The sequence below is a fragment of the Aquila chrysaetos genome, chromosome 1 (genome assembly GCF_900496995.4).
Source record: "Aquila chrysaetos chrysaetos chromosome 1, bAquChr1.4, whole genome shotgun sequence".
NCBI lineage: Eukaryota > Metazoa > Chordata > Aves > Accipitriformes > Accipitridae > Aquila > Aquila chrysaetos.
In genome coordinates, this window is record NC_044004.1 from 75,836,041 (window position 1) to 75,855,159 (window position 19,119).

The 19,119-nt window shown below is 37.1% G+C and overlaps 2 protein-coding genes across 3 annotated transcripts in view; both read right to left on the bottom strand.

The window, feature by feature from the left end:
* Positions 1–1,242: 1,242 nt before the first annotated feature.
* SLC25A31 (solute carrier family 25 member 31) lies at positions 1,243–11,930 on the bottom strand. Its single transcript, XM_030020746.2, is given in 8 exon segments — positions 1,243–1,771; positions 4,708–4,842; positions 5,099–5,253; positions 6,554–6,593; positions 6,595–6,672; positions 9,176–9,303; positions 10,506–10,804; positions 11,857–11,930. Coding segments are annotated over 8 exon segments (1,140 nt in total). The 3' UTR covers positions 1,243–1,540.
* A 1,233-nt stretch (positions 11,931–13,163) lies between these two features.
* The window catches only part of INTU (inturned planar cell polarity protein), a 58,376-nt gene continuing 52,420 nt past the window's right edge, over positions 13,164–19,119 (bottom strand). For both annotated transcript variants that reach the window (XM_030028977.2, XM_030028967.2), the window contains exons 15-16: positions 16,086–16,240; positions 13,164–14,085 (exon numbers count right to left, since the gene is read on the bottom strand). In XM_030028977.2, coding sequence (XP_029884837.1) covers positions 13,974–14,085; positions 16,086–16,240 — 267 coding nt within the window. In that variant the 3' untranslated portion in view covers positions 13,164–13,973. The remainder of the gene's footprint in view (positions 14,086–16,085; positions 16,241–19,119) is intronic.

Genomic DNA, 19,119 nt, shown 5'->3' on the forward strand with positions numbered 1-19,119 from the left:
TGAGGCTAACTCCTGACTGAAAAGAAGCCTTGGGCCAAGAGATTATATGCAAATACTCCTGCGTAGCTATGCAACATTACTAAGCCAGGCCCAGAAGAAATTGTGCAACCTTGCAGCAGGGGGACAAGCCATCACTGCAGAAGTGCTGGCATGTCTCGCATCTCAGCAGGATAAATCGGCCTGTACGCAGCTTCGTGCTGCCACTGCAGCGTTGTTTCTGGCAACCAAGCCAGCTGGTTTCAAGCTGCAGTCAGGAACGCAGACGTGTGTAAACATTCATGATAGCGACAAGAAAGCGCCAATGGACTTTTTATTTGCTTTGTCAAGAGTTAAGACTGTTAGGAGTTGGGAGATGAGATCGTAAGCAGCATTAAGCCAAACTCTTAAAGCATTTCATAAGTCTTGTTCGTGTGCTTCGGCGTCATACTGATTGCCCGGTCTGCGAGTGTGAACAAAATTCAGTCAGATCAGATTAGCCACAAACTTGCCTGAGCATATCCCCCCCAGTTGTCTACCGTCACCGTAGCAATCTGGGAACTGGTGTTGTCCAAGTCTTTCCAATTCTTGGCCTGTGGATCACATCTGACTTTTTAGAAGCCAAAAAAATATTTGTACTAACTCAAGGAGCTAAGGGGTTTGTGTGAAACTTAATGGTTGTGTAGAAACATTAGGAACTCTGCTAGCCTTAATTGCTTTAAAACCAAACAACTGAAATAAAGGCCTCCTAAATGCTTTCTTTGGTCCCTAAGTTATCAATGTTCCACAAGGTTTGGCTGCTTTTTCCTTTCCCTATTGAAAATTATTACCTCAGAAATAAGAATCTCCTCATGTCTGTACCCTGAAAGATTTATCCTCAATACTGACAGGATACCTCTCAGCCACAATACTTCAGCCATTTTAAATTTCCTCAGGAAATAACATATTGAGTGTTCTAAGTCTCTAGGTGCTTGGGTCTCCATATTTTTGGGCTATGTTTTGTCTTGAAATGCTGCCAGCCAGCCTACAGTCTTCTCAGTGTTGTTTGAGGGATGGGACAGAGAGAAAAGTGAGTTGCTATATTTCTTAATGCCTATTAATTTTTTTTTTTTTTTAAAGTAAACTCCTTTGCTGTCTTGACTTGTGCTTTAAAATACCATGAAAACACATCCAACAGGCTAGAAACGGTTTTCTTTTTACTGTGGTTCATGGAGAAGCAGTAGTGTGCTGCTGATAATGTGTACACATACTTACAATGGGCTCTGCTGACAGCCTAGGGAAACTGCTGCTACCCAAACGTACTCATGTACCTGCCCTAATTTAAAATTCAAGATGTGTAACATTTAGTATGAATAAAATTGAAACATTTAGAATTTTAAACAAGAGGCAAGTATTTTCTTGGATTCGTTTCTTGAATGAAGACAGTGCTCTTTAGTTCCCTCATAACAACTTATTTAATTTAGTACATGCTTAGTCACAAAAACATCCAACAAATAATTTCTTAAAAGTATTGTTTGTATAACATTTAAACTAAAAATATGCTATGCAAACAATGAGAATTCTGTCATGAACACTGTACAAACAATAGATGTTCACTCACTATTTTAATCAGATCCTGAACTCTCTGAAACATCAAGATTAAAAAGTCCTTAATTTTGTCGTAAAAAACTAGCTCTAAGGCACCTCCTGTTCCACGAAGGATGTTGGAGAATGCTTCGCAGAAGAAAGCACTAAGCCCCTCTCAATTGTATACTTTCATAAAGCAGTCAATGGTTCCTTTAGCTTGATGTTCAGTCTCCCTGCTCTGCACACAAATAGTAAGGACAAATCATTACTGCACTGCGCTGAGAAAGAAACTTAGATGCCCAGGAAAATTTGTCTGTCTTTAGTAAAGAACACTAAAGAACTTTTTCCTAATGTTTCACTTTCTGCAAAGGAGTGATTTTTTTAACTAATGTTTATGTGATGTAATGCTCTGTTAGCTGGTTCCAATAGCTAAATTTAGAAAGGTTGTGATCCTTCTTCTGATGCTTCTTTTAAGCTTTACTGGGCAAGTAGAAGGCTTAGGAATTAAATGAGGTCACTCCAGTCCTAAGGGTGCTCTGAATTGTTTCAATGCTATTAAAACTTCCGCAGCTCATTTTCTTCCTTCTTTAGTACCACTGAAATATTTTTATACCAAGTAGATTTCAATTCGTTAGTAATCAATAGAGTCCTCTACAAAATGTTAAGGTCTTGACAGGCACAACAATGGAAAAACATAGGAAGGCTAAGGAAGAGCGCTGTCCAGTTTTCATCTAGCCCACCTTGTTTCTGAGCATAAATCTGCTCAACAAACAAAAACAAAGCAAAAAGGAGGATTTGTTAGAGACCTCAGCACCATGTTCACTAAAACTTGCTTCAAGTGCTTACAGGTGAAGGAAATAAAGGATGACAAGCAGCAAATGTTCATGTACACACGTATGACCATTTCTGGACAAGTCAGAGCGTAAAGTACTGAACCCTCCCTTCAGCTTTTTCCAAGGGTAGTATGACTGAAAATCACGCCAACTCCTTTAATGTTTGAAAATTTCAACAGCGGAGTCGAGACAGCCCAGAAGAATGTTGTCATAGCTGTTCTCTGCAGAGCAGAGCACCTGGGAAATGCTCTTGCCCACTGTGGAACTCAGCATAATGATGGCAGCAAATTTCTCAGATACTCTGAGTAACACCACAGATCTGACAAAGCGGTTTTTTGTGTATGTGCTTGGTGAACTGTCAGACAATTCCTGTTTTGGAACTGCAGTCTCTTCAGGATTTGAGGACTGGATTAGGAACTGGCACTCGTTTTTGTCTTCACTAGCAAAAAACAAGTACACTTTTCTTTTGAGAGATTAATCCAAAATCTGTATCTTTATGTGAAATTCTAGTGGAAAGATGACACTAGGTTTTTTTACTTAATGGTGAAGATTTCCCTTAAATTATCTACATCTTCAGTCCACCTGCAATATCAAGGTTAAGGTTCTAGAGTCTATAATGGCAGAAAGATAATCTTGCCTACTTTAGGCCTTTGTGATATACACTGCAGCTAATAAAGTGACCTTTGAATTTTCTGATGAAGACAGTGTTACATTTTGTTACATCTTCTGTTAGGAATCAGTGTATGAGATCACTATAGATTTTTCCTGAACATAATAAATGCAGGAAATACATCTATGATAAATATTCACATAAATCAATATAAAAAAAGCATAGTAACGTTGCTAGAAAGCATTTAAAATATTTTGGTTTGCATCAACATGAATATATGCAAATGAAAGGATATTTGGTAATGGTTATTACTGCTTAGCTGACAGAAGTCAACTTTACTGAAAGCAGTAACTGTACTGTGCTCATTATTTCAGACCATTATCCCATCTGACAAATATACTTTTAACTGAAGAAATAAAAGGGGCTACATTTAATTCAGGACTTCCTCTTGGATCAGAATAAGTGTCACGGTAAGAAATTGATAAAAATCGTACTAATCAGCTTTATTTGTACCTGAAGCTTCGGAACTACATAAATGAAACAAGGACACCGCATTAAATATATTTATACATCCACAACATATATACCTCCTCTCATTCTCATCTTTTGTGCTAGTAGACCCATTATCTTATTTCATATGATTATAATGTATGTTTTTAATAATCTTGATGCTATTCTCTATCCTCATGGTAAGTTAATTACCAGAAATACAGGCGATTCTTTGATAAGGCCTCAAGAGGCACAGCACTTACGAATAAGGACAGCATTAACTGTAGGCTTACTGCTGATTAAGCAGATAAAGCAGAATCCGAAGACAGTGAAATCATATTTAGTCTGAAAAGAAGTCAGTGGTGCTAATGGTGTTTGCCCACTGTAAGCTTCAAAGTTTCTGATATTTAGGACAGATTACCAGAGGTATGCAGGCATTACATAAGAATCTAAGTATCCCCTAGGATTTTTTGAACACACCTAAGCAAGTTCTATGCCAGCATTTATTCTGATTTTCTTTTGACTTTCTGGAATCCTGGGAGACAAGAAGATACTCTTGAAACAAAATGGAGACACTTCTTTGGAACTAACAACTCCTTTCTATTATCAGATGGCAAAACCTCCTCAAGGATGCAGGGAACAAGGTCCTGATTTTTCAAGAGCGTTTTTGTGGGGTTTGATTTTGTGTTTGAGGATGATCTTGACAGCAAGAATTAATCATATTAAATGTACTTCAAATGCTACTGAACCACCTAGTAAAATTACCTAATAGCTAGCAACAAGATCCAACATTAATTGCTAATAATATACTATCATACCCATCACATGCTGAGAAGTAATTCTCAGCTTGTACTGAGCTTTGAAGATTACTGATTCCACCTCACACCTGAAGAACAGCTGTGTGCCACAAAGATTATTTTTCTAACTGCATTAGCTGGGCTAATAAAGGATATTATTCTACCCACAAACCTGTCTCACTCCAAATATCTGGCTTCTGAGTAGGAAAAAGAAAACAGATGCTGTCTTTCTACTAAAAGCTCTCACAAAGCTGTGAACTGTTTTACCAGACTCCCACAATACCATTATGGAATTTTTCTTCTTGTCTTTCTGAAGATGTTTCCACTTTTTTCCCTGAATAGTCTTGCCTGCTGTAAGGCTATACAGCGCTTCAATTAGTACATTAAACTTCAAAAATCTAGTAAGTAATGTTCACAAAAGAACTGCAAGTTAGACGGTACCTGCATGCATCATCATGTGCCTCCTGACAGTGTCAAAAGGGTAAGACAGCATTCCTGAGCAAGTAATCACAACTTGAGCAACAAAAAAGGAAACAATGAATGGAGTTTGCTTTGGATTTGGCAATAATCCCTGCAAAATAAAACAAAAATGGAAACCTGTACAAATTCTGTAATACATATGTCAAATCCAGCAGATATCAAGTATAATTTTGATAATTTCTGTTGTTAATCCTACTGTGAAATGACTTGGCTCTTCAGTAATATACTCTATTGAGCAGAGTAATTGTAAAGACAAAAGCTGTAACTAGCACCCTCATTAGTTCATAATAAATATTTAAAATACAATAAAGATTTAAAATGCATGCATTTTTGTTTGTAAAAGCTACCTTAATGGTGTCATAACACCCAAAATGGGAGGCTCGGTATACAATGACTCCCTTTATGGAAACGCCAAAACCCTGGTACAGGCCAGTAAGTCTATCTGCCTTTGCAATTTTAATAATACAGTCACCAAGTCCCTGGAACTGTCGCTCAGCAGCACCTAATATAAAAGAAATTTATGCACATTGTTATGCTTTACAGAACCCCTTCTCTTTAGTACAAACTACTCTGCATGCCTGAAACACTTAACTTTATCAAAATTATATGAAAAACATAGTAGATCATTGTTTCCTCCACTTACGAACGAAGCATAAAGAAGAAATCGAGACACATGGATGGATGAAGACAGTTTATTCAAACAGATAGCGGTATCCAGTTGCTGAAACACTTTCCGGTCAAATAACTACCATTCCAATATTGTCCTCATTCAGCAGAATGCTTATGTATGAATTCTCTTACTCTCTCTCTGAAAAGAATTTTTTCTACATAATACCATGCTTTCACTTCCTCCCCCCACATTCATACTCAAATTTATTAGAAGTGTTACTCATTTCAGCTTTTCCCTATAGTGGAACACTAGCCACAAACTGTGACAAAGTTAAAGAAATATATTTTTTATATCTGTAGATTCTTCATCTGTTTCTGCATTCCACAGGTAACTACACCTAAGCTCTTAGGATTCTCTATGGGTGAAAACACAGCAAGCAATAAACCGATCTTTGAAAGAAGAACTTCCAACTGTACACCTTCTTATACTGAAGGTATCATGAAAATATAAATTCGGCCCAAGTACTGGGCACAGAAAGCAATAGGTAGAGTCAAGCAGCCAATTCCTGGGACAGCCCTGCACAGCACAGACAGCAACTAGAGTTAACTTGTCCCATGATAGGCAAATCAGGAAAGCCAACAACAATACAGAAAGCAGAGATTTCTTTCTTTCTGCTACAAAGCCTTCCACATACTGTTTTCAGGAAATCAATTTTATCTATTTGAATGAATGAAACATACATCTAGATACATATACTACCCAAAACCTTTGCTGAAAATCTTCAGTTGATACTCTTGATATAGAACAATGATGGTCATTAGGTCTTTAAATGACACCCAATAAAACCATAGGTCAGCAAAAATTAAACTCCCCTAGCTTGTGGCATCAACAGTTGGCAAAATTCAGTTAAACTTTTCCATACAGAATCTAAAAATAATGCAAAACTTTGAGAGATATGCTACGGCACTATTTCCAAAGAATCCTCTTTCACTCACCTTCATCCTCTCCTTTTCAATAAAGATCTTACATTTCTGAATACTTTTAAGTTTGTAATTGTGCAAGGGTAAATTTTTAAGTAATAGAAAGAATTCTAATACTGTTGAATATTGGTCTACCTCTAAAATGAAGTAAATATAAACAACCTGAGGCACATCAGATAAAACTGGAACTGCCATTTAAAAGATTTCACTACCTTTCCCAATACCAGCAGCTAAATTAGTTCGCGTGAAGTCTTAACGGGTATGCCACACACATGGATGTTGCTCCTGCTGCTCCGCCAGAAGCCAGCTTTGCCAAAAACCATTTCCAGAACTGAAACACAAAAATTGCTGTATACACTGACCTTTGTTGTAGATACTAAACAAAACTTTAAAGCATGCAGAGTAAGAGCTATCTAAAACATGCATTATTTACAAAATAATAAAGAAACATGGCAGTCTTAGAGTAAGACCTATATTGGGGTATTTCAAAATTTCAACTTGTAAAGACTCCCTGACTATTCTTACATTTATTAAAAAATATTTATAAGCTATTTTCTTTTTCAGCTTCTGAATTATATGGTGCTCCTGTGACCCAGATAGCAGATAACATCTTTCTCATCTATACCAGTCCTTCGTAACAACCGGCCTGTGTATCAACTTGATACAACAATTATGCATCGACTCTCCATGATGGGGAATGGGGAAACATAAAAATCAAAGTACTTACTTTCACTGTGGCCCATACTATTTACCAAACAAGAAAAAGCTAATCACAGTAGAAGAAATATTTTGCGTAACATTTTTAGGTGGCGATATCTGACATAGCTCTGTTGACTTAAACGGCATCACAGGTACATCTTGTGTAGTAAATGCAGACCATGTAGATGTACCCAAAATGACTTCCTGTTTGCTGCTTCAGTAACAGCAACAGTAGAGCTGTAGTAGTATGGAGTCCAGCATAGCTTAACTGCCCTAATATTCTATTAGTTGTACAGAAGGCTTTGCAACCTGCCTTAGCTCATGTTGCTGCATAAACTGTTGCTACTTGTAGTAGCAAGCCTGAGAGGAGGCAGCTGCAATCTGAAGATGCTTGACTGTGACAGTATTACATTCAATAGCAAGTGTCTGACGCACAGATACAGCCTGTCTTCTTTAACAGAAGTTCCTTTGCACTTTACTTCCCACAATCTAAAGGTTTTAGTCGTCTTTTTTTTTTTTTAAAGATAACCCAGCTAAGCAAAAACTAATGCATGGAACCATATTGTCTTTCCCATTTTTTATCCTGCACAAAACATATAAGAAAGCATCCAAACACCCTGAGCTCCAACAATGGACATGCTACTCTGCTAAACACTATACTTCTAAAGAAATTAATCTTGATTGCTATTCATGGAATGTTTCTAAAATTTGAGTCACAAGCTCATACACATGTAAGCCATCTGGAAACACTTCTAGGAGATGGAAAGGAGATTTCAAGAACTATAAACACCGTTATTTACATCGTGCATGTTTTACTTTTTCCACTGTAAGAAAGGAAAGAAAACAGCAACCTTAAACTCTTTACATACAAAGCGACTGTAATTGAAAAAGGACTGCTTAAGAATTTGCATGCAATACAAGGAGATTAATCAAACTTTAATGACTGACAGCATTCCTCCTGGTCAGCACCACCAGAAAAGCCTGTGGCAAGAAAAGTTTCTGGCACTGCAGTAAAAAACTGTCAGCAAGAGAAAGCACAGAACACTGGATTTTTGTTTAAATTATCAAAACCTAACCAAAGAAATCCTAAAACAGATAACCTAAGACAGACACAAATAAAACAGATTTTCCAGCTATTTTCACATGAAACAAATTAGATATGAAGAACTTATTTTCCATTCTGCTGATATGAATGAATTTTATGTAGTTTGTCAAATGCCAATATCAACGTTTCACATTCCAAGACCAAGATTTCTTGTAATTAATTCCATGGGTGTAGACCTCTATGTCTTTCAATCCATCCAAGTTAAGGGACTTTCCCCAAGTACACAGAATTGCAAGGGAAGGCAGCATAGCCCAAAAGTTTAATTGCCTTTTGGAGCTATACCCTAAAACTGTTACTTTTCTGGTGCATTGTACAAAACTAAGTTCTTAAAATGCATTAACTATTGATAAGTATGTTTCTAGCCTTACTTGTAGAAAGAAATCAGTTTTCAGTGTGAAGCATTACTTACCCATAGCAGTAACACGCGCTTTACTATCTGTAAGTTTTTTCTGACACTTACGTGCTAATAATTATCAAGAAAATAATGTGAAAAAAATTAAAATGAGAGACTCCTGCTTGAGGGACACTACCCAAGAACTTCATATATTAGAATAAAAGCAGCTGTAATTTCACGTAAGTGAAATTACAAACATAAAGGGTTTTGAGACTAGAGAACATGTTAATGCAATCTGAACTGTGAGAATGTAATTTGCGGTTTTAGACAAAGCCCAGAAATGTACGTGTCCGAGTCTAAGATTTTTAATATCCATCCTAATACTTGCATCAATTAACTCCAAAATAATTACGTCCTGAACAAAAAAAATTTTGACTGCAGTTACAATCAGTTATTTACATGCACCTCACAAAGTCATTAATCATTAAAGATCAAACCCCAGATTTCATTACCTTCAACAATAAGCTACACACTAAGCCGTGCTCGCTCTTCCTCCTGTTATAAAATAAGCTCATTACAAAACCTTATCAATATACCACCACTAATTACCAACCATGCTGAGAGAAAGAATTGCACAGCTCTCGACCAGATCTAGTTTGCTTATTAAACAGAACTAACATGCAAGAGATCATTTACCTGTTTTTCTTCATCCACTTTGGATGTAAAAATCTGCTTGTATTTGTCCTGAAAAGCAAAGTTTAGAGCCTGTGTTGGGAAATACCGTATAACATTTGCCAAATTGCCATGCCAAAAGCTGAAAAACCCTACAGAAAAAGAAACGGATCTTTAAAATAACATTTCCAAACAGATCTTTAAAATAACATTTCCAAAGTTTATGCTACACCAAGTATATTATACAGTATTCCTTCTTTTGTTTCTACTTTAGTACGAGCTGTAACAAAGGCCACAAATGTTCCTTTTCAGGTCCTTTATTTTTCATACTTTTGGTACTGGAAATCTGGATTTATTCTGACACTTACCAACAGATGTATGCATTTGGTGTTAGCACAAGAAAATGTAAAACTGTACATGAAGTAACGCTGAGAAATAGGTAAGATTGTCAGCTTCCTTACTTTATACATTTCTAAGACTAGGGATACCTATGTAAACTGCAGTCTGGAAACTGCAGAATAGAACAGTATTTCACAGAACTGTATAGAAACGGTTTTCCTGAAGTAGCCTGCCTATGCATTTTCGCTTCCATAGGGGGTGCTCGCACTCCATATTACAGCAATGACAAACGGTTTATACAGGCATCAGAAACTTGGTAGCGCTTTTGTAATTATATTCTTCTTCTAAATTAAAGAAAGGATCCATTTGGACACTAAGGTAAATGCATAAGAAGCTAAATGGAACTGAGGAGGTAGCGCAGGAGCAAATCTTATGTGGATTGTGAAGAAAAAAAAAAGTATGTGAGGATGTTCACAGACATTGGGCTGCGTGGCCATGTTATCGACTTTACTAAGCATTGACAACAAAGTGATCTCTGTAATGTGTAGCCATGCTCCTCATTCAGACTTACTAATTTTCTTGTGTTACCAGGAATGAAGGCAAAGACTCCTTAAGGACAAAGAAAACTCAAAACTGGGGTTTTATTTCTTATTTTGATCATGCTTTCCTACACACTGAGGATGCCAAATAAACACTGCTTTTGTAGAAGTATCACAAGGAAAACTTTAAGGGTATTTTACGCTGTTCACAAATACCAACGAGCATGACTTTACCACTACCAAATAAAACAAAAAAATCCTGCGGGGACGTACCCAGCAGTAACCCCCTCCTCACCACCTCCTCCGCCAGTATCTGTACTCCTTTGAGTGCCCACGGCCCACGACGGATGCTCCATCGCTGTCGCTTCAAAGGCATTTTTAAAAGATTTTTTCACACGGTTTGGGAGAAAGAGGGCAAGGCGCGGGGACTGGGGAGCGGCCTGGGGGAAGAGGCGGCGGTGGCCGGGCGTCCCTACCTTGCTCCCCGGGGATGCGCACGAAGCAGTCCACCGTGCCCTTGCACCGCTGGTCTGCCCAGATCTGCTTGGACAAGGCCTGCAGCCGCAGCAGCAGCTCCACCTGCTCGACAGGCGCCACCGCCATCTTGGGGACGGCGGCCACCGCGCCGCTGGCCAGCAGGTCCCTCCCGAAGGAGAGGGGGGTCGTAGGGGTCCTCGCCCTGCGGGGCCGCCGTGGCCCCGGCCGCCCCCCCCCGCCATTTCCTCTTCTTCCCGAAAAGCACGCGGCTGGCGGGCACCTAACTGGCTTCTTTTTCCTCAAAAGTTAAAAGTTGATGGTCTCGGGGTACCCAGGAGCTGAGCCGCCTCTGTCCCGCCACCGTTCCGGGCCCAGAAACCGCGCCATTTGCTTCTACTACATGGATCCCTCCGTCCCAGGCAGTGCCACCCTCCCCAGGCTGCAGGCAGCAAGCTTTCCAGAGACCTCAGGAACTTTCCAGAAGCTTCTGTCAGCTGTGGGAACTGGCCCCTCTCCCCAGATCAGCAACTAGAGACTGGAAAACCAGGTAACAAAGGGTAGTTGTTGATCATATTGAATTATGAGTTAATAAACATGATATATGACAAGTAAATGAACTTCAGACATGTTAATTATACCCATTCCATTGCAGCTCAGATGTACCAATTCCTTCTAGATTGCTGATAGCATTTTTTTTTTTTTAATTGCTTTACCTCCCCTGCATCTCCTGACTTTATGACTAATGAAGGCATGAAACACCATGGTTTTTGTTGATGTTTTAAAATGATAACTTTTGTTTCTTGCATTCTCTTGACATGAGTAATTTTAACCCTGGTACTCCATTGATTTGTTGTATACCACATTGCTTTGCTAATAGTTTTTTAAGCAATAATTTAAAGGCAAAAAAAATTATTTCTCTTGAGCCTTACTACTACCATCTTAACTCCTTTAGTAGCTTCCCCGTATCTATTCCTCTTGACATTAATTCTATACACTGATTCACGGCTATAATCTTCCTCAAAGTTACAAAGCTACAAGATTTGTATCAAAGATACCTGATAAAAATCTGTGTTCTGTAGGAAATGAAATCTTATCATCCTTTGGGGTTCTTTTTAAACATACTCTTTACAAATCTGCAAAATACAGTCTCTGCTCAGTTGACTAACCAAGTAACCAATAAAAATCTCCTTAAGTCTAGTATCAACATGATTAATGCAAATTTTGCCATGTTTTGTTGCTGAACTACACTGGTTTGAGTATAAAAGTTGTACCATACTCGGATGCCCATAATTCTGTTTCAGGTACAGTTTCTTGTGAAGGAGCAAGCCAATCTAAATACCTGATTGGTACCAAAGGAGTCCCACCTTCCTTCGGTTCTTCTTTTCTCCATGCACATCTGCATATTCACGCTGTTTCTTCTGCATTGATTCAATTGTGTTTGTCCCAGCTGAGTCAACAGTTTAACACACTACACTGGCAGCAGAGTAACTTAGGTCTGACTAAACACAAGGATCTAGATAAAAGTTAGCTGTCCTCTTTTTAAAGCATTCAACTGTCTTTTTCAGCATTCAAACCCAACCTTTAGAAGACCGAAACAAGAGACAAACATCAGCAAAATTATCCTTTTCCATACAGATACACACTTATGTGCAGAAACACACATACAGGTTCTGTAAAAGCTGTTAAACCTGCTAAAAGCACTGCATCAAAGACTCCTTGCTTTGCTATGTTACTTCTTCCATCTACAATGAAATCTAATATTCAAAGCCCACATATTTTAGACTTTTAAAAGGTGCTGTTCAGATGTTATCCATACTATTACAACTTTTTATATCTCAAACAGAGTAAATCTCACATCACTTGATTTACAGATGGGGAACAAATCTAAATCAGTTTTAATCTCAAACTGAAATACTCTGTCTCATCTTCTAGGAACCATAAATTCTAGAGACAGACAATTAACAAACCTGCAATCATATGCTTACACTTCAGGCCTAAGACTTCTACTGCTTGGAATTAAAACAACTGTTGAGCGATTCAAGACAAGCTGTGAATCCCTCTGTGAGAGTGGGCAGTGAAAAGCATTTGATTGACTATTTTAGAACTACTCTAAACCATGCAATTTACTAGTGAAAACAAGATCTAAAGATTTGATCATGAGAGCCTACGGAACTGAATTTACTTTCCTGAATACTTAAACTTTTTGATCCCATTGTTTAAAATGCAACTTTAGTAATGCATTTTATGAAAAGCACTCATTAAAAGCAAGTAGAAACAGCAGAAAGGGAAAAAAAAATGCACTGTTGATATGGAACATGATGAAATGCTATGCAGATGACCATATCTAAATAAGCTGGCTGAGGGTACAAAGACTGCCCCCGAAATCTTACATTTTAAACTAAACTTCAGTAAAAAAAAGCTTTAGAAGCAGCTGGTCTGTAAATTACAAAAATTTTAACAATTTGTAGGAAAGCTGATTTCTTCCAGAAGAATTCTGATTTTGCAAACACACTGCCTTCTCTTGCCTTATATGGAGGTAACATAACATTTTTTGTAATAGCCAGCTGTAAATTGTAGAAGACCTAGCCAAATAAATACTGTTTAAATAAACAAAAGAGAAAATATCTTAAGGAAAAAAACGTAGAGTAACACTTTACTGGTCTTTGCCAAATATAATTTTTTTATTATGAAATTATGAATATAATATAAAATTGGCTGAGTACAGGCATAGGTCTTAAAACCATCACCCCGCTGCCCTCCATCTTCTTTTGGGCTTTCAAAATTGTGTTTGAACAAATATAAGTATTATTTATAGTTGAACCTCATGAAGTCAATGAAGTCAAGTAAAACATCAACCACACTATAGTGCTCAAGTGTGCAGGAGACCGCACTGGCAAAAATGATAAGCCATTAGTTTTGTGTGGCTAAGTGCCATGAATTGGCTAAAAGATTTCTTTTTTTTTTTTTTTTTGATTAACAAAGTACTACTGAAAACATTCAGTATTTTTCATGCCCTTGAAGGTGCAAAATTTTAATTAATTGGAAACCTTTTTTTTTTTTTAACTCCATCACCAGTTGCCAGATATTCAGAGAGTGCTTTGAGGATATCAGCTTATCATTTCACATTGCATATTATACACACTGAACAGCAGTGAATGTACAAATTATGTGATGTTTTCATATAATAAAAGTTATGATTGGGATAAATAATTTGACAGTATATAAAAATAAGAATTTTGGTTCTCTGAAATCTTTTTAAGTATTCAATTGATGAAATCATTGGAATCATCACTGAAGTTTTACCTGTGTCATTACCAGAAGGTAGGTTTTTTTTGGTTTTTTTTTAAAAAGCATTTGAAAGATACGCCATGGGTGGGCACCACAATTGAGTTAATTTCTCTTTATATTGAAGTACTTCAAAGAGATGACAACACCCCACAGGATGGCTGAATGTTCAGGAGACTCATCTATGTAGTTAATCCGAAGGACAGTTTAAAGGCCAGTTCAACAGCAGCTTCTGTGACTGAGTCATGAAAACAGACATAACACTCCTGAGGTTTTGGATGTAGAATGAGTCTCCTGGAAAAAAGGAAAGGAAGGAAAAAAAAAAAAAAGAAAAAATCATCATAGGTGTTAGCTTTTTCTCTGTTTGATATATTCTGGTTGTACTCTGAGGTTTCAGTAAGATGTTAAGAACAACTGCTGTGTAAGACAGCTAGCAAATGTCTGTGGCTCTCCTGCATTATCTTACTATTTTCAATACATTAGATTTTTAAATCAAGTTATTCTCTGCTCAGTTTTCTCAACACTACGTATGGAAAAAAAATCTTCAGGTTTTCAGGGTCTATTTGTATGGTACTGGTGTGTCTGCAGTCATCCAAGTTTCCAGGCTACAAGCTGCAATCAAGGTACCTGGGAGCAAGCCCCAGTATTCACATATTTACTGATTTTTTTAAACTTAATACATCTAGGTAGGTACATTCCCACATGTTAAGCTAATAAGCTCTTTTAGGGAAAGAGCTAAAATAGGAAAGCTGTTAATACTTGTGCATAACTGTGTGTAGCATTATAGCATAGCATATAGCTCTGCAAATACTAATGGACTACCCTTGATTTAACACGTTGTTTGATAATGCAGAATGAAGAATTATTTTTTAAAAGATAGCAACATCAGTGCAAACACTTTTAAATGTTTAATTTAAAGATCTTAATTTTTCCAGACCCAAGGATAGCACACAAACTGCAGTTATGTACATTCATGGTGGGAAACAATTGTTTTTCTTTTTAAACATCTAACTTGAAGGCAAACAGGTTGAACAAAAGCTCTGTTAGAGGATTTCTACATTATTCCTGGCCATATAATTACCTGTAGATGATGTTTCCTCTCATTCTATCGGAAAAAAGTTCTTATGCCATATTCAGAAATGTATTTTGCCATTTTCTTTCCTATTTGCGCAATAGTTGAACTAGTCGAAAATTCTAACTTAATGAATTAATCAAGCATAATCATTTATCTTCCTTTCACTCCATGACTATACTGAATTTGTTTTTCATATAGCTTCCATTTAACTGGGCATTTGCATTTTAGTTTCTATTTATCTAGTCGGAATACCAAATACAGAAGATGAATGTAGAGGAGAAGGAAACATCCTGTTGAGAATGACCACCCTTAATATGACTGTCTGCCTACTGCAGCTAAAATGTAGACAGCACAAAACACAGCAGATGGAGGAAAGAATAACGTATGAGAAGTGGCCACTGAACAGGGCTTACTGACCTGGACTTAAACAATTACGACACCTGATACATTCTGAATTGTGAAGAAGTGATACATACTACTTTGTCATTGCACCTGATTTTCATTACTTCAGAAAATCCATTATTTTTAATATTTAATGCCTAGGGCAGTATGCTGTTCTGCCATGCAAATAAGGCTTAGCAATGTAGTAATAACTATATGCATCATTAAAAAAATGATTTAAAATTAAGTTTAAATAACAACACAAACCACAATTCATTTACAATGATAATGGCAGAACTTTGAAAGCAAATTGAGGGAAGAAAACTCCCTTTCCAAAATATCTCAAATAGACTGGTAGGTTGATTTGATCTTCCCGATGAAAAAAAACCCCATCAACCGACAAGTACAATTGTTCACGTTACTTCTTTGTACCACTGAATCAGCATTACGCACGGAGACAAGACAGGTGGGATGGACTTGCAAAGCAGGGAATGGAGAGGTCGGAAGGAGTGCAAGGAGCACAAAGGAAGCGCAGCGTATTAAAGAGTATGATTACAGCACGTTAGCATGTCTGCGTAGCACAGTGCAGCACTGCAAAGGATGCCAGCTCTGCGGTGTTAACATGCTGGCATGGTGCTCACCTGAGTTAACACACCTGGATTTTACAGCAGGTGGAACATCACACCAATGCAACTTCCCAGATCCCAAATCAAAGCTACCTCAGTCAGTCAGCTCAAGTATTTCTGTGATGCGCTACAGTTAAATTTATTCTTAAAGAACACAGCGATATATTCAAAATGGAAGACTTTAGGAGAAATACTTATGTGTTTAAACTCACCCCACAACCCAGTAATTCATTGTTGGTGGTGGTTTCTTCTGATCAGTCCAGTTATCAGGAGAGCACTCAAACAAAACTCCATGTTCTTTTACCAGATCTAGGTCCTCAGCTGCCTTACTAAATTCTGAAATCCCACTGGCTGCTTTTTTCTTTTTCTGTAAAACAATTGGTGAAATGTTAGTATAGAATGAAATATTCTTACATAAACACTAGCAAACATAACTATGCAATTTCTTCAGAAATATCTTATGAATGATATTGCTTTCACAAAGCCAGACTTGGAAGATCTAACTTGCTTACATGATTCTTTTCTCCACAGTTTTGTTACTTTGGCATCAAAATTTTTTGATTTTTTTTTTTTTTCCTTCTAGCTGAACACTATTTCTCTAATAAGACATCTGAAATAGTACAGCTTCTTTTAAAAAGTGTGTTACAACAGCTAAACCTCTCATCTTTCTTTCTCTGTGTGCCTCCCTAATTAAGAACTGTGATAGTAAAAGTCTATTGAATAAACTTGGCCAGGCAGGAATTTCCTTTTGTAAATAAACAGTTGAAACACTTTGCTCAGAGCACTTTCTTGCTCTTACTCAGTATGAGTGCATAAGACATCTTTATTACCTATACATTTTCATGTTTCATTGAGTTTTTAGGGCTATGTTTTGCACAGAGGTTTTGAATAAACCTTGCAAAAGTTCCAGTTGTTTCCAACTGAACTCCTGGTACCTGTTTGGTAGAGGATCAAACTGCATGCACAAAACCTATTTTTCTCTCTTTGCTCTGTCTTGGTACTCAACAGTCCTGTGAGTCCAATAAAGCCATGGTATTTTTCACCAGAAATACGAGGGGAAAAAGATCAGAATAGACATGGAGATAAACACAGGAGGAGTTTTGAAAGGGTTTGTCACTAGTTTAACTCTTCTCCCACTGAAGTCAAAGGAAGTTTATTACTCTTTTGTAAATGTCTACGTAATAATGAAAAAACAAGCTTTTAATCTTTTTTTTCTTTTTGAAGCATGAGAAGTGAGATGAGATTATGGAAACAGGAGTGGAAATCCCTTTGAAACAAATCTGTCTTAAGAGAGTTCCTAAGCCAGGGAGGGCATCTCTGGATCTGCCAATGAAACTTCTGTTCCCATCGGTTGCTTCAAAGGTGAAAGAAAAGCTTTTCTTGAAAAAAAGTCTCAAGGAACTTCTCTCTGCCACATGCAGAAGCAGAAGCCACATCTTTTGATCTGCCTACAGTATTGAAGATGTGGGGGCTGAAGATCTAGAAGAAAAAAGATGGGCAAAACATCACAACTACCTTCATTTCTCAAAAATGGTGGAAGAAAAAGTGAAATGCACCTTAGCATTTGAGAACCCAAATGGCTAATATTTGCCTGAGAAGATGTCTTTTAAATTTCCCTAAACATGCTTTGGATTAAATTCATGAAGCATATTCTATATTACTCCTAGTTCATAGAGTGGAAGCCATTTCACAACAGATAACTTAACCCCTCCTGTATCTTTCCTTAGTACATAAAATTGTTTCAAACCCTGTTCTTGCTAATACTGCTACTGAAAAAGACTTAAGGAATATGTTAGTACTCAGTCTAATAATCTTCTCCACCAAAAAATGGGGTAATTATAATGCAATTTCCAAGCTGACATTTGTTTATATTTTAGCACATCTTACACTATGCTATTCATACTGAAAATACTCAAGAAAAAAATATGTATTAAGAGGGGATATTTGATAGAACTATGAGGGTCTATACTTTCATATGCATTAAAACGTCTTTCCTTCTGATTTAAAAGTAAGAAAATACTAAGATGATGGTGATGAAGCAAATGAGGTCAGGGCTGCTTATTACATACACTGACGTGTATTTTAGGGTTTAAGACTAGAGAGCTTATTTCTGCTCAATTTAAAATGTATTAAAAATTTCTGTACACATTTAGAAGTTAAATTGTGACTTTTCAGTTCTCAAAAAGTGAGACAACATAAATTATTGATCGGTTTACTGTAATTTTGCATTACTGGTGCAATTCTCTAAATCCTAAACTATAACAATATTTAGCTGATACCAAATAATAAGCAGTATAATAGCACATTTCTACATTTGACTTTTTTGTTGTGCATTATGAGCAAGGAAAACTTCTATTCATCCTTTTACATTTTCCTCATGCCATAAGGCAACCTGCCAATTTCAGCATTAATTGTTGGAGCCAACATGCAAAAACTACCCCAAATTTCTCTAAAACAGAAACTTTGTTCTGCAGCACATGTTCATCAATTATTTCTGGTTGTCAGAGCAGAATGAACCCAGCTGCTGCCTACTGTACTCACATCTGAAGAAGCCAGGAAAGCATGTGCCAAGGTAGCTGTGGCCAAAACAGAAGTTTTGACTTTCAACCGTGAGTTTTTCCACTTTTTATGAGCTACACCTAATGGTTGAATGGTTTCTTTATTTTTTTTTTTTTTGTTTGAACTATAAACTGTCTATTTAACAGTTGTAACCAAAGGCAATTTGATGATAAGAAATATTTGTGTATTCTCTCTGCTTGCTTTTGGGCTTCTAGATCTCCCAGCAGAAGTGCCCAAAATACACGGCTCATTGCCAAAGTCCTACTCAGCCAAACCCCAGTGTCATATGAAGTTGACAGAACAATGCACTAAATTAACCTACTCTTCTAACACTTAAAAATTCCTACATGATTTACAAGGCACATCGGTCTAACCAGAACTGGCTTTTTTGGTAACTTCAATAAAACGTTAAGAAAAATCATACTGCTGTTTGCAAACTGCATTCATTCAATTTCTACTGTTATTTCCTATTTCTCATTTAATTCACTCGGATTGTCACTTTAGGATTTAAAAAATTCAACTGATAGACAGTATTCCACTTAGGTTTATAGTTAATTATTTCTCTTTTCCAAAAGGACTAAACAGGTCACAAATTAGTAGAGATGACATGTTATCCTGATTTGGTTCATGTCAATAAAAATCAACTCTGCAATTAACCAACCAGACTTTTAGCAAAAAAGTGTGCAC